This window comes from Xyrauchen texanus, chromosome 24, assembly GCF_025860055.1.
Source record: "Xyrauchen texanus isolate HMW12.3.18 chromosome 24, RBS_HiC_50CHRs, whole genome shotgun sequence".
NCBI classification, from domain to species: Eukaryota; Metazoa; Chordata; class Actinopteri; order Cypriniformes; family Catostomidae; genus Xyrauchen; species Xyrauchen texanus.
Genome location: NC_068299.1, coordinates 21,459,308 through 21,470,961, shown reverse-complemented (window position 1 = coordinate 21,470,961; position 11,654 = coordinate 21,459,308). Strand labels below are relative to the sequence as shown.

Genomic DNA, 11,654 nt, shown 5'->3' with positions numbered 1-11,654 from the left:
ACAAATGTGTGCTAGGACATATTTCACATTATTACATGGGAATGTTACAGTAGCGGGTGAAGTGATAACACAAGGCAGATGATGAGCTTTTGGTGTGTCGTGCTCCAAGGCACGTGCCCATCCTCCCCCCTCAGAGCGGCATGTGAGAGTGAACTGTTAACATCCTCTTTCTGAGTCCAGCCAATCAAAGCAGAGTTTCACCAGAGATATGTCACAGAACAAACATAGATTAGATTTTTGCTTCATTAATAGGTTATATATATACACACACACACACACACATATACACACATATATATATATATATATATATATATATATATATATATATATATATATATATATATATATATATATATATATATATATATATATATAAATATATATAATATATATATAATATATATAAATATATATATAATATATATATATATATATAATATATACAGTATATATATATTTTAGAGCAACATTGTTATTTTACATCATAGAGCAATAGTTTCATGAAGAAAATGTGTGTGGTATGTAAAAATGTAGTGTTTTTGTGTAGTGTAAAAATGTATTATTGCTCATTTTGATATAAGTACACATATTGATTCATTCCGAAATATATTGAAAGATAACAGAGGCGATTTCCCTTAGTACTCAAAATGTACAATTTACCCTGAAATTTCTTTTGATGAGGAAAACAGTGATTCCTAGTGACATTACAAGAATGTTTATAGTGGACAGACACTAGAGTCTCTCATGACATTAATAACTGAAGGTACTTGGGGCCTGGGTAGCTCAGCATGTAAAGACGCTGACCTGGAGTTGCGAGTTCCAATCCAGGGCATGCTGAGTGACTCCAGCCAGGCTTCCTAAGCAACCAAATTGGCCCGGTTGCTAGGGAGGGTAGTCACATGGGTTCTCATAATGTGGTTCTCGCTCTCAGTGGGGCACGTGGTGAGTTGTGCATGGATACGGCAAAAAATAGTATGAAGTCTCCACACATGCTATGTCTCCGTGGTAACGCGCTCAACAAGCCACGTGATAAGATGTGCAGATTGACGTCTCAGATGCAGAGGCCACTGTGTTTCGTCCTGCGCCACCCGGCTTGAGGCGAGTCACTAAGCCACCAAGAGGACTTAGAGCACATTGGGAATTGGGCATTCCAAATTGGGCAGAAAAGGGGAGAAATAAAATTGTTAAAATAAATAAATAACTGAAGGTAATTTAAAGTCTCATTTACAGTACGCAGTGTCACATCATTTTCTGCTATAGGAAATGTAACTTAACTACAAACAAAATTGACTGTATGTAACACAATCAAATGCTGTATCTTACATCCCTGAAAAATCATTAACAAAGGAACAACTTACAATTGATAAAGTACTTTACAAGGTGGAATAATGACATCACTTCCTGCAGATATACTGGGAGTGTTTGTGTTTACTTAGACTCTGTTACAGCAGAAGTGGGAAATAATGTCTCGCTTTGGCAAAGCTCTATTCATAAATGACCTACCCAGGAGGGACGACAGTCCTTGAGTGCAAAAGGTTCATGCATGAATTAGCAAAGTCACAAGGGCAGTCAAAAGGTCAATTTTGTTCATGGATAGACACACTAGTTTTAGCCATTATGTTACAATTTAAGGTCCCTTTTATTTAATGTCAATACGTTTATTTCTTCATCATTCACTTTAGACTCACATGAGGTTTATGGTAAATGCCGGAACATAATAAAATGTTTTAAGATAGTAATTAATTTAAATTGCATATAAAATAAATATAAATAAAACAATGTAATAATTCAAAAAATGATGCATATTGTCCACAAAACTGGAAAACATTTCTGCAGTCTATTAAGTGCTAATCTAACTGTCTTATTGTATTACACATTTTCTGTTATTTTTCCATGTGTTTTCTGAGCAATCAGTCACAGTGACTTCCACACCATTACTTGAATATTTTTTCTTCCACTAATGTCTATTATTATGTTATAATATATCTCAGATAACCCCTCCCATAAACCACACTTAAAAACTATATAAACTGTGATTGATCGCTTTGCATGCCAGTCAGGTGGCTTTTCCTGTTCAAGTGGGTGGTTCTTGGCCAGAATAAGTTGTCAAAGGTCTGGCTACACAAGACTAGGATAACAACAGACAAATAGATGAGGTTCTGGTACATTTTGTGAAGTTTCAGTCACCTCATCACTTTCCATAACTGAAGGCAGGTAGGTTACTGTACAAAGTCGGTTAGGTAATCTCAAAATCAGTTGAAACATTTGACTCATTATTGAGAACAATCAGGATTAAAAATGTGCTCTTTACATAACCCAACAAATGCCACTGCACTGAAAAGTGTTATATTGTAAGGCCTCTTACAGATCTCTGATTATCCTTTCAATATTTTGCTATTATTTTCTAGTCAACATTAATTTAAGAGGTCTGTACTATGTATATTATACTGCTTGGCTGACACAGTGTGCAAATATTAGATCAAGATTTGAAATCAATTGCATAGTTTTTTCTTTGTTGTTACGCTAACTTTAGCAGAGTTTAGCAACTACCAACCTAAGATAAGTACTCCTTTAGTGATTGCATGCACGTATGATTGTACATGTGAATGTGAGCACGCATTTTGGCTTGTACAGGTATGGTGACGTGCTGGTGTGCATGGCTACTGTTCTCTGTTGCTTAAGCTTCAGCAAACTATTCCTCTGCAGGGATGCTAGTTAGTATTAACAGGAAGGATTATAGTGAGTAAACTTTTCCTCTCTTGCTCCAAGAGGATTTGTGACGGAGCTGGCCTGGTTTAACTGCTTTGTCTAATCCTTTAGGGGATTAAATTAGCAAACACAAAGAGAAATGTGCTAATGGATCTATTAAATCATATATTTGAAGTCAAAACACTGATTATACTATGTTTCCAAGATATTAACTCACTTTCTAAGCATTGTAAATCACACCTTTTGTAATGTTACTTTGCTGTAGTACGGAAGACCTGAACTGCAAGTTGAAAAAAAAAAAAACGGGAAAAAAGTGTACTAAAACATAATTGTGATGAGGAGGAGGGCGTGGCTGGGCCATGGTGGAGCATAGCCAGAACTGAATCATCCCTCCGGGAGGAGGGATTTGCTGTCGCGGAGTCCTCGACGCTGCCATCCGCCAGGGGATCAGCCAAGGCCCTCTGCCTGGGGACGGAGGGGTTGCTGCCAGCCGCTGAGAGACGGAAAATCAACGGCCGTCTGTTGAGAAGGGGGTGAGCGGTTCCATCCGCCAGTGGCTAGAGGACTCCCTTCCGTCTGCTGGTGGAGGTGTGATCTGGCATCTGCCAGAGGGTTGAGGAGTGGTTGAGGACCAGTGTTAGTCAGACTGGTGGCGCTCCCCAACCCAATAGTATCCAACTGCAGACCCGCAGCACCACCAGTTTCAGAACCCCAGTTTCAGAACCCCAGCGCCAGAACCTGAAGTGAGGGGCGGAGCTTACGTTCTAAACCGAGTAGCGCCACCTAACGTTTTGGAGCGTAGTTTGCTTTTATTACAAACGAAACATCATACTTTATTCGTATGTTATAATGATACATTAAGGTACAGTACAATAAGCATTTTAAAACATTGATCTTGTGTAATATAATTGTATATAGTTATCCGTTTCATTGTATTATGAGAGTTACTTCCTGATCATGATGGTGAAAAATAATGCTTGAAACTTATGGGCATTTTATATAAAATACACTTTATTTCACAAGAACATGTGCAGCATGCATTTTTCTTTATGTAAAATAAAACATGTCAAAAAACTAAAAAAGAGAGAAAATTTAGCATAATTTTAAAAGAAACAATAAAAATATATACAACAAATGACCAATTCACCCCTAGGCCCATTTTATCATGACAATCCTGTATAAATTAAACGTAAAATGTATCAAATGAGGAATTCACTCTCAGGCCCATTTTGTCCTTACATTCTTGCAAAAATAACTCCATGTCATCCCTGAACACAAAATGAAATAGAAAGGGCTCTCTGGAAGCTTCTGACTGTTCCAGGAGATTGTTGCGGGCCTTTTCCTTGTCGTCTTCGTTCATTCGAATGAAAATCCGTAGAATTTTTTTTTTAATACAATAAAGTATGACAACATATTCAAGCTTCAATAAGATGATAAAGTTATGCACAAATTAAATATTTAGCAGATAAACGCTGAACTTAATATATGCGATAATTTTTCACCACCTGATGTCAAAAACGTTAGACAACGTTACACAACTCACCTTGCTCTCCGCCATGCTTGTCTCAATGTCAATAACTCCGCCCCTCACTTCAGGTTCTGGCGCTGGGGTTCTGAAACTGGTGGTGCTGTGGGTCTGCAGCTGGATATATCTCCCCGACCTGCATCGGGAGGAGGAGGAGTGTGGCGAGGAGGAGGGCGTGGCCGGGCCGTGATGGAGCTCGGTCGCTGAATCAACTGATTAGCAGGAATACAATATAAAGGGCCGGTCGGAGACGCTGGTTCGACAGAGAGAGGAGATGCATGCGGCCGCACTGCACATTTGTTTATGTTGGTTTTAAGTTTACCATTAAAGTTTATGTTTACTGTTCAGCCGGATCCCAAAAAAAATTACAAAAAATGTACTTTTAAGTAAATGAACAGTCATTTTTAAACATATGTATAAAATCATGACCACTCATGTGAGATGAAGAGTTCAGTTATATCAGTAACCTTATAAAAGCTTGTCTATTCTACATGGGGCAGGGGCACTTCATGGGGGCAGTCCTGTTAGGATCATATGACCAGCTGAACACTACTCACTAAATCTCAGTAACTGTCCTATTATTACTGGACACTTCCATTCATGGATTCAATTAACTCTGGCTTACTGTGTATAGTGAATTTCTACAATGGCATTGGTAACTGAAAACTGCTGTTTGAATGATGGAGTATCCAGACCACTAGGTGTCAGTGTAAGACAATGTAAGCCACTTTTACATACTTTCTGACAAGCAATTTACTGCGAGCACCTTTAAGTCTGAGAGAAAGGCTGTCTCAGTGTGCATTCTTTTGTGTTCTTACACCCTCCTGAGTCTGAGCTCCACCCTGTCAGGCCTTCAGAATTTCCACAGAATCCCTCAACAGTGTAAAATAATGGGCAACTAAAGTCAGATTCATCAGCCAACCAGATTTAATTATTTGTTTTTGGTGGGTGTGATCTTTAGGATATTTCCCAGTTGAGGCCTTCTAGCTGGCATTGAGTGACACAATCACACTTTAATTGATATACAAAAATCAAGAGCGAAAAGTGTAAGATAAAGCTGTCTGGCGACTCGGCTGTCATCACTGCTGTTATTGCCATTGAGATCCTTATGGATTTAAAAACACGAGATGTTCTGCATGACCGTGTGATTTAATTTATTAAACAGGAAAGAAGGGCTGATTTTCACTTCAAGTAAATTGGTAAGTGATTTTTGTATTGTTATAGGAACATCAGGACAGGAGTTTTTTTAAGTGTAAATTAGGCTGCTTGAGCATTCAGTGTCAGATCAAGTTTTGAAAAGTAGTGCTGCATTCCATTCAACTCGGAAAGTCAGATTTTACAAATTCATATTAGGAAAAGTGCAGCAGAATGCATCTTAAAGTCAGAATTACAACTTGTAGGCTCATGCAGAAACTCTCAACTCCGATTTGGCTGAGATGCAGGGGCATGATGTCTCACAAACATGTCAACACAGGGAGATATACAAAGTGATAAATATTAATTTTATTAAGTAATTTCCACATTACATGATATTAAAGCTTGTTTAAGAAATTCCTGCAGAAACAGGTGTATAAAACATTATAATCTCTTTTTATAATCGAACACCTGAAGCACAAATGCTAGCGCTGTAGCATTTTTTATCAGTTGGGTTGTTAGGAGACATCACGAATGAGAGTCAAACCCCTGCTAAGCTAACAGGAGCATTGCAGTTCCGAATATCGAGGAATGGAATGCATTTACGGTCAGAGATATCAAGTAGGAATATATCATCCAACTTGAATGGAACGCAGCATAACCGCATAACCATGTACCCTGATGATATAAAATGTATTGCAAGCAACATTTAGATCGCAAATATTATTAGATAGATATTCCAGGTATTATGGACCTCCTTGGTAGATTTGTTCATTTCACAAAACAGTCAGGCTGCAGTTAAAATTAGGCTTGCTTGACCATTAAGTGTCGTTTCAAGTTCTGGCTTTCGTGTGTGGACGTGTTTTTAAAATGTCAATTGGTATTACTAGTTAGCTGTGAAAGAATGTATGATGGCCAAAGACATAGGGTTTCTTATTCTTTGTGAAACTTTTCTTAATGGCATGAATCACACTGAAGGCCTAGACTTTTAATGCATGGCCCGCCACTGGCACTCAGTAACTCTTTGTTTGTGTCATCTTGGACTAACCATGACACCTATTGGTGTGTATACAGCATAATTCAAAATCAATAGTTTTCAGTTACAGATGCCATTGTAGAAATTCACTATTCTCAATCAGCCATGATTAATTTAAACAATGATTGAAAGTGTCCAATTACAAAATGGTTGCTGAGAATAAGCGTGTAGTATTCAGCTGGTCATGTATATAAAACAGCTTTTATAAGGTTACTGATATGACTAGAGTCCTCATCTCATGTGAGAGGTCATGATTTTATACACGTGTTTCAAAATGACAATTAATTTATTTAGGAGTATAACTTTTTTAATGTGGAAAAAATTAATGAGTGCACCTTTAAGATACACAATATTATCCAGAGAAAAAAATGTATTAGTAGAAAAAATACAATCAAATGCTTAAATACATTTTTAAAGTAAAGTGTAGTTCTTGTTTGCCCCGGGTGCATAGTTTCCAAGATTTTCCGTCACAACCACAGAGCATCACTACTGCCAAATACTGTCATGACATTCCATTGCACACAGCTACCACCCTCTCTAGTTTGGCCTCTGTAAACCATTCACTCTGACTGCCCATGCAAAACCACTCACTGAGTCTGAACAATAGGAGAGTGAATGAAAAAATACCCCGCAAAGAGCCAATGTAGAGAACATGAGCATGAAACAGGCTCATTTTGATGCAATCTTTATTGCACTTGTCAAGACATTCAAAATAAAATAATAATTATAATATGATAATAATAAATGAACACCTTTCTGCCAATGGTCTTGATGGAACTTATTTTAATATGGAAAAAGACCTAATAAAGATGTGAAACATCAACATTTGATCATCTTTGATTACTTTTAGAAATCCTCTTTAAACAAAAGCAGCAGTACTCTCAGAAAAGCAGTCTGAAGGTCTAGTAAAGTCCTTGTTTGTCTTTACACTGCCATGCCACAGCTGTGATCAAGGCTGCACCTTTCCCACTGCCATTCTCTGACAGGATGAAATCCATCTTACAGTTAGGGGCAAGCTGTCTGACTGTATCCTTTAAGATTGTGGAGAAGCTGTCATGAGAAGGGAAATGTCAAGTTTAGAATTTGAATCCAACACTTCAAAATTATTTTTGTGAAATGAGCCACTGATCTTACTTACTGTGGATGCAACTTGTAAAGGGTGCCATGAACTCCCACATTAATCTCCAGATGATCGAGCCCATGGTTCTCTCGAATTTTGTCCACAACAGCAGCCATTCCTGCTCAACAGTGCTGGTCAGTCTTGCGGGAAACTGCTCCGATAATATTATCATCGCATGTGCTGTCCAAGCCCAGATGCTGCAGAATGGACTCACTTACAGTGCTAAATGGTCACTTAGTAAATAGAAAAGGCCATTGAGACATAATAAATATATCATATAAATCTTCTACAGCCACTTAAGTAAATAATTGCCAACTATATACAAGAAGCAGTAATAAAGTAAGAAGATTAACTGAATTTAAATGTTAAAGGTTTCATAAACAAATATGTAAACAAAAAGTGAGCTAAAGTAGATGCCAAAATATTTGTGAATTTGAGTTCAACAGTCATGTGAGGGAGTCATGTGGCCAATATATTCTATGTCAAAAATGGTTACCTCTCGATCTGTGAGAGGAACTTTGTCTCAAAGATGCCTTTTGTCTTTAGTGGCTCTGTGATGTGACCACAAAACAGAAGACCTCGTTTTGTAATGTCAGTCAGGACCTGACTTAAAATCTCTCCCAAATACATTCCGCTGGTCATCTTTTCAAATCTGGTAACAAGAGAGGATAACATTTGGCTCTATTTGCTAAATCTGACACATTGTCAATAACTTACTTAATATTTTTTTTAAAATATATTATAGTTGATAATATTTCAAGAAATAAAAACTAAATTCATTAAAGCATTTGACAGACCCATTCCAAGATTATTTGATTCTACATTTTATTGCATCAAATAAATAAATACAATAAAATACACAAATATAATTCTAAAAGAATGGTATAAAAATTGATTCCAAAGTTAAACTAAAAATTAAGCCTTCTACACTGTAAACCTAAACAGTACTACTAACTTATAAACATTATCGGTGTAGCAATCAAAACCATTTATTTAGTTGACCCAACAATAAACTTTTCTTAATGTAATGTCTTAAATAGCTGAATTTCATTTTTTTAATGACAGTTTAATTAAAAAATGTATAACAGGTACTCAAATATTCTTGGGTAATCATTTACAACAAAAGTTTGGAGTATTCTCAATTTATCGGGTTTTACAGTGTACCCATGCTTAGAAATCTTACACTGCCTCCATGTGGACATATGCGAGGAGCGAGTGTAGACTAGCAAATAAAACTGCAGCTAGCTAGCGTAACATTTAAATGTCGTTAGCACGTTCACTTAACTAGATAAGATATCAATATAATAGATAGGTATCACGCTGCTGCAGCCTCTCTATTCAGAGCTGCGCTCCACACACACACACACACACACACACACACACACACACACACACACACACACACACACACACACACACACACACACACACAGGGGTGACCAGATCCCAACAAACCAAATGTGGGACAAAGAGTAGCTATGTTAATTTGGGACATGTTACCAATGCTGAGAAGTCTAAATTAAAAAAATAAACATCACAATTTTCCCCAGCGCTATGTAGGCAGCTAAGACGGTGACAGGCCCACCTGCACTTCACCCACATGTGCGCAGTTTGATTGACATCAAACACAGCCCCTTGATGACAGCCTTCCCTGCTTTCTTCACAGCCATTGGATACAATTATTTTATTGACATTTCAGATTTGTTTCCAGTGAGATTCTGAGTTTATATAGTGACTTTGCAGTAGAAACAACATTCTTTTAAAAGAATATACATTTTTATCAATTATTTAATAATTAAGAAAAAACAAACCGATAAGGAGTATCGATCAGAGTAATAGTATTGATAAAATCCTAACGATACCATCCCTACTTATAAGGCAATTATACTGCAACCTGCTTCTCATTACTAAAGCTTACAATTAGCTCATTTTTAGGCCTGAAGTCAGCAAGAAAATATCTCTTCCTTTGGTATCACCCTCTATCAGACACTGAGGGAGAGACAAGCATCCCCACCACGCAGAGCAGGTACACTGAGAGAGACTAGCATCCCTAAACAGTGAGTGAGTGAGCAACACAAGGTTGGATGGATGGGTGGTGGACGGTGCTGGAGTGGGTGGGAATGAGGGCAGACACACAGTTTTAGTCATTCATTCAGACACTTTCTCAGTTATTTACATTATTTGTTATAATATGTATTTATTATTTATATAACTGAAATAAGTTTATTTACTAGAATCAGCTTTGGGTTTTGTTTTACCAATTGCCTTCTAATTTTGTACAGATGTTTTACAAGAATGGGTTTTTGCAAATAAAGAGAGACATGTTTTGAGAAGACACTTTGAAGCTGTATTATTTGTGTTAAAAATTTAAGTCATGATATCAAATGCTACATTTATACACTGTATTAAAAAGGTTTAGAAAAAAGTGAACACATTGTAGTCCTTTTTGCTAGCAGTCCATTTCTCAATAGCTTATACAGTAGCATGTATTGTATTTGTAAGGTAGTTTACAGTAAAATCCTGCAAATATACCTCTTGTAAAAAGTACAAATAAACAGTAACTATCTGCTGATCCTTTTGTCAGTATTTTACTGTAAATGAATAAAAATACCAGCTTTAAGCTGTATTTGCAAAAACAGTAGCAAACTGTACATTTCAGCTACAGCAAGATACCGTTAATTTTACAGTAACTTGCTGGAAACCCTGCTGCTAGTTCTTTACTGTTAAAACTAAATTTTTAACAGTGCAGCTGTAAATCCGTCGGCACACGGACCTCACAATGACCATTATTTATGAAGGTTTTAGTTTATAAAATGTTAGTTGGAATGAATAAAATGTACACCTGCTCATTCTGTACCCACTTAATCCCATTTGCTGATACATTTATCAATATGTTAACGAAAAAGTTATTATTACAAAATCATACATGTTATTCAATATAAATATAATATATTATATTAAGCTCAAGAAAAAAATTAAGAGACCACTCCAAATTATTAGTTATTGGATTTGCTATTTATAGGTAGGCTATGTGTTTGAGTAAAATGAACATTTTTGTTTTATTATATAAAGACTGACAACATTTCTCCCAAATAAAAATATTGTCATTTACAGCATTTATTTGCAGAAAATTACAACTGGTCAAAATAACAAATATGCAGTGTTTTCAGACTGCAAAGCAGTTCAGTGGAAAGGAGGAGGTGAGAACCAGCCTGGCGATATAAAAAATAGTTTAATGATTAACTTAAACAAAAGACAAACACACACACACACACACACACACACACACACACACACACACTTATGTCCGTAAAGATCTCTCTGTCGTCTCACCACCATCCGCAATCGGCCTTTATCCCTCTCGGATGCTTAATTAGCCTGATAAGGGACCGGGTGTCTATAATCACGACCCGGCCCCGCCCTCCGCCCTGTCACACAGACCTTTAATAATGCAAAGAAAAAAGTTAATATTAATTATAAAAAACACAATACACATTTTTTAACTTAGGACGAGTTCAGAAATCAATATTTGGTGGAATAACCCTGATTTTCAATCACAGCTTTCACGTGTCTTGACAGGATCTCTACTATTCTTTAACATAAATGTTGGGTGATTTTACGCCACTCCTGGTGCAAAAATTAAAGTAGGAATTCAACAGACACTGGAAATGAATGGCTGCCATAGTAGAGATTCTGATTTAAGAAACATTTGGAGTGGTCTCTTAATTTTTTCCAGATCTGTGTAAGACTAAACTCCCAGTCAAGCTGATGAGGCTTACGATCTCTTACGCGTCATTTTGGCTATGTTCAGACTGCAGGAAAATCCGATTTTTTTCTCAAAATCAGATCTTTTCAGGCAGACTGTCCGCACTATTAATTGCAAGTGATCAAATCAGATTTGCGCATTCAGACATAACGACTCGGTTACTAACGTAACCTCGGTTCCCTGAGAGGAGGGAACGAGTATTGCGTAAGTAGCTTACGCTATGAGAGAACTCCGTTTCTCGAGAAATATTGAAGTCTTTATGTAAAACGCATTGCAGCTGCACAGCAGACAGCAATGAGCAAGGCAGCTCGGTCATTGGCTGTGCTGCGGCAACTTGCTCGAACCAATGACGGGCGACTCT

General features: G+C 37.1%; 2 protein-coding genes across 2 annotated transcripts in view; both read right to left on the bottom strand.

Moving 5' to 3' along the window:
• Positions 1-11,654, bottom strand: part of LOC127617436 (uncharacterized) — a 121,883-nt gene that overhangs the window by 108,065 nt on the left and 2,164 nt on the right. The window lies entirely within an intron of this gene.
• On the bottom strand, positions 7,171-7,679 carry LOC127617437 (hexokinase-1-like). The gene is made up of 2 exons (XM_052089403.1): positions 7,546-7,679; positions 7,171-7,457 (listed from the first exon to the last, which is right to left on the bottom strand). The coding sequence occupies exons 1-2, from the start codon at positions 7,641-7,643 to the stop codon at positions 7,310-7,312; spliced, it is 246 nt and encodes an 81-aa protein (XP_051945363.1). The 5' UTR covers positions 7,644-7,679; the 3' UTR covers positions 7,171-7,309.